General features: G+C 36.4%; 1 protein-coding gene across 1 annotated transcript in view; it reads left to right on the forward strand.

Moving 5' to 3' along the window:
* LOC137645566 (uncharacterized) overlaps nucleotides 1-2,267 on the forward strand; it is a 16,685-nt gene extending 14,418 nt beyond the window's left edge. The window contains exon 3 of the mRNA XM_068378367.1: nucleotides 2,070-2,267. Coding sequence (XP_068234468.1) covers nucleotides 2,070-2,267 — 198 coding nt within the window. The remainder of the gene's footprint in view (nucleotides 1-2,069) is intronic.
* Nucleotides 2,268-5,000: the final 2,733 nt, after the last annotated feature.

The following is a 5,000-nucleotide window of genomic DNA, read 5'->3' on the forward strand; positions in this document are numbered from 1 at the left end:
ATTCACGTAATCAACCATAAGTTTGGACATCGTTGTCACAGAGACTTCAAACTTGGTCCATATTTGAGTGTAAAAATCCACTTCAATTAATACATGGTAAGGTCCAATGTCAAGGTCAAGGTCGAGCAAAAGGTCGAGAAATAAGCTGCCGTGGCTGAGGTCTGCGTATACTGAGTGCCCCCCAGTTAATGTTATTGTTAATTCTTTCCTCCGTTATCTTATCTATTTCCAAATAATCTATTTATATATTTGTTATTGTTGGTGACACGGCATATGCTTCTTTCCCTAGATCGAGTGGGTTCGGTCAATCTTCTGTTCTCTTACGTGTTCTTATCTTTGTTATCAATGATATAGGTCTTTTTCATGCATATGCCAAAGGTTTAATGCTCCTTGTCTCTTTGTCCACTTGACATCTTGTATCGTAAATAGTTTCTTTTTATTATCTGTTAACTCATTTTAGAGATACTGTATCACACGTGTTTCTTACACGCTCTATAATGCCATGGCTATTTTTTTAACCAATGAGGCAATGTTGGTGTTAGGTGCTAACAGAAAGGCGAGGTAAATGCAAGTGAGGTTTATTCAACAGCTAACGAGCTTATATACAAACAATTGAGAGCAAGAATGTCGCAAAAATTCAAACAAAATAAAACATGCGATGGCAAGGTTAAATAGGTTTTTCTATCATCAGTGCAGGAGAGAGCAAGAGATATAAAAAAGCAATAGCATTATAATGGATGAACGTGTATGAATCACGTGCGGTACAGTACTGCAACCCGGTAGCATTCAGTTGCACTGATCGCAATGAGGATGCGATCATTCACACTAGTACAAATTTCCATCAATGCTTTAATACTGTTCATGTTGTCGTTATGGTCAATGTGTCATTAGTTGCTTACATCGCAATGTGATTGCAAACCGTTAGCATTCGGTTGCACTTATTGCAATGAAGCTGCGATTCATTCACTAGTACAATTACTATTAAGGCGACTTTAGTTGCGTATATCACAATGTGATTGCAATCTGATCGCATTCAGTTGCACTTATCGCAATGAAGCTGCGATCCATTCGCTAGCACTATTACCATTAATGCTGTTCATGTTGTTGATATAGTTAATGTGTCGTTAGTTGCGTTAATCGCAATGTGGTTGCACTCCGGTTGCATGTAGTTGCACTTATCGCAATGAGACTGCAATCATTTCACTAGTACAATTACCATTAATGCGACTTTAGTTGCGTATATCGCAATGTGATCGTAATGTGATCGCGTTCAGTTGCACTTATCGCAATGAAGCTGCGATCCATCCACTAGTACAATAACCATTAATGCTGCTCATGTTATCGTTAGTTGCGTTAATCGCAATGTGGTTGCAATCCGATTGCATGCAGTTGCACTTATCGTAATGTGGTCGTAATCCGATAGCATTCAGATGCACTTATCGTAATGAGACTGCAATCATTTCACTAGTACGATTACCATCAATGCTGTTGCTGTTATCGTTATAGTACAATGTGTCATTAGTTGCGTTTATTGTAATGTGATCGTAATCCGATAGCATTCAGTTGCACTAATCGTAATGAGACTGCTATCATTTCACTAGTACAATTACCATTAATGCTGTTCATGTTGTCGTTATAGTTAATGCGATTTTACTACGCATATCGCAGTGTGATCGTAACCCGGTAGCGTTCAGTTGCACTTATCGCAATGAGGCTGCGATCATTAGAGTAGTATAATTACCATTAATGCTATTGCTGTTATAGTTAATGCAACCTTAGCTACGTATATTGCAGTGTGATGGCAACCAGGCAGCATTCAGTTGCACTTATCGTAATGAGGCTGCGATCATTACATTAATACAATTACCATTAATACTGTTGCTATTAAAGTTAATGTGTCATTTGTTGCGTTCATCGTAATGTGGTCGTAATCCGATAGCATTCAATTGCACTAATCAAAATGAGGCTGCTATCATTTCACTAGTACAATTACCATCAATGCTGTTGCTGTTATCGTTATAGTTAATGCGATTTTACTAGCATATCGCAGTGTGATCGCAACCCGGTAGCGTTCAGTTGCACTTATCGCGATGAAGCTGCGATCTCAACCCGACAGCTTTCAGTGGTTTACGTCAAGAGATCTCGGACACAATACATCTTCGGATCCAAAAACAGCACGAGATCATGAAGAGGAGGAGGAGGAGGAGGAGGAGGAGGAGGAGGAGGAGGAGGAGGAGGAGGAGGAGGAGGAGGAGGAGGTAATATAAAGAATAGTAAATAGAAGGAGAGGGCGTGGTGGATAACGGACGATAATGACACCCTAGGAAGGAGAGCAGGGAAAGATCCCTTTTTCTGTGAAGGCATAACAAAAGACTCGGGAGCCTCAAGGATCCACTGGAGCCGTATCCCGCGTCCAAAGGGCTCCAGCAGAGGCGTCCACCTCTTGTAACAACAGCCAACGACAATGTTGGTAAATTAAATGACCGCGTTTCAAACCCTCTACTTCAATCCTCTCCTATTCCACTCTCCGCTGCCCCCCCCCCTCCCCCCCCCCCTTTTTAAAACTGTGGGGATAGGGAGTTCGTAGTGTCCTCGATAGAATTTTATGTTACGTCTCGCGGTGGCCTTCAATGCCCCAACGGTGTCCTACACACCGCAGGACTGCATTCTTGACACTTCATTGACAATGCCAGACTTGCGGTTCTATTTCTGTCAGTTGAAGCTCTTGTTCCATTTTTTGGGAATGAATGGAAATTCCAGGTAGAAATTGATGGATCTGTTATTTAGATGCTGGAAAATATCATAAGCGTTGCATTTGCAGTCATTTTTTGGCCGAAGCATTCCAGAACCGGTTTGTGTGAATGCGCCGGGCGGAAACCGGAACGCGCAAGCATGCGATTTTTAGCCGGTTTGCTTGAAAGCACTTTTGATTGTTATTGTTGTTCATTATTTGTTATTGTTGTTATATGTGGGAAGAATTTCGTTCTTCATTTATGCTGAGTTTTACCTGGAAGCAACGATATTTGATCTTTGATGTAGAACACTCAGCATGCTTGTATGGAATAAGATAGAGTTTATGCAGATTATTCAACATTAACGGATATACATACATACATACATACATACATATGTAAATATATATATATATATATATATATATATATATATATATATATATATATATGAGGGAGAGAGAGAGAGAGAGAGGTTAATTTCAAGTCCACTGTACATATTCCTGTCGAATTTAGGAATCTGTTTTTAGACTTGAAATCAACCGATTCACCACCATGATTCATAATTAATTAATTAACATATATATATCTATATATATATATATATATATATATATATATATATATATATATATTACAAAATATATGTACCTACTTGTGTATATGTATTTATACAAGTATACAGTAAAAACATATAAAGTGGTTACTCTCTCTCTCTCTCTCTCTCTCTCTCTCTCTCTCTCTCTCTCTCTCTCTCTCTCTCTCTCTCTCTCTCTCCATAAAAAAAATGAAACCATCAAATCGAATGGTGTAAAATAAACACGAAACTCACGTCCTCCAGGCATGAACTAGTTAACAAGAGAAAACCCCTACAGCGTCATAGACCTTGGTCTGGCCATTCAATATTTCCCAATGAAATCAGCTTCGAATGGATTTCCCTTATAGAGGTAACGGTTTCGGGCTAGGCCGGGCGCTCGCTGAATGCGCTCGGGCAAACAGAATGAGATTGAAACTAAATATGTGGGATAAGAGATTTTGGGGGGGTGGGGGGGAGTGAGATTTTTATATTATTTGGGTTCGGTCTATATTTGGGTTATTTGAGCTGAAGGATTGACTTTTTCATTGGTTTAATGAGTTTGTTAATTATATTTATTTTTCTCCCGAGGGAAATATTTTAATTTTTATTTAATCTAATTTAATTCGTTTTAATAATTTTTTATTTAATCTAATTTAATTCATTTTAATTATTTTTTATTTAATCTAATTTAACTCATTTGATTTATTTTGTATTTAATCTAATTTAATTCATTTTAATTATTTTTTTATTTAATCTAATATAATTCATTTTAATTATTTTCATTTTTTTCTTGAAAGAAATTAAATTTTCAATGCATGCCTTCAATTCTTAACTAATAATATATTTTTCAAAAATAAAAACAGTAATATTTAATATTTCTCTTTGTAATTATGATGATTAAGTTTCCTTGAATTCGAGTTTCGTAAAATCGTAGTATAATATTTTTAGTTATTTAAACGTTTTTGTTTCTTTTAAGATAGAAAACCAGTTTTGAGAATTCTATTTTTTGTATAGGCTTCAAGGCCCAGCCTAATCTTTTCAAATATTTGATTAACGCCTTATATTATATATACTTTTAGTATTCATCATCTCCTCCTACACCTATTTTACGCAAAGGGCTTCGGTTAGATTTCGCGAGTCATCTCTATCTTGAGCTTTTATTTCAATACTTCTCCATTCATCATCATCTACTTCACACTTCCTAGTTCTCAGCCATGTAGGCCTAGGTCTTGTAACTCTTCTAGTGCCTAGTGGAGCCCAGTTGAAATTTTGGTGAACTAATCTCTCTTGGGGAGTGCGGAAAGCATGCTCAAACCATCTCCATCTACCCCTCATCATGATCTCATCCACTTTTAATATTATATTTATGTATTTTTATCGTTGTGGGAGATGGAACAATTAAATTTTTTTTCTTTTTTTTAGGAAATATAATTTTTTATGTATAATTGATGGATTTATTGCGTAGCAATTGTATTTAATGAATATGTGTGATAGTGATGATAATTTTTGGATTTAAATGAATTTACACAAATAGTTTGTATTTTAATATTTTTTATAATAATGGTAATAATTACGATACTTTTTATTGAAATTGTTAGTGTACGCGACCCGTCAAAAAGGATGGCTAAATATTTAGATAAATATGCATACACACCCCTCTCACTGGGTTTGACTATTCCCTCTACCCTCTC

This window comes from Palaemon carinicauda, chromosome 8 (genome assembly GCF_036898095.1).
Source record: "Palaemon carinicauda isolate YSFRI2023 chromosome 8, ASM3689809v2, whole genome shotgun sequence".
In the NCBI taxonomy this organism is placed as follows: domain Eukaryota; kingdom Metazoa; phylum Arthropoda; class Malacostraca; order Decapoda; family Palaemonidae; genus Palaemon; species Palaemon carinicauda.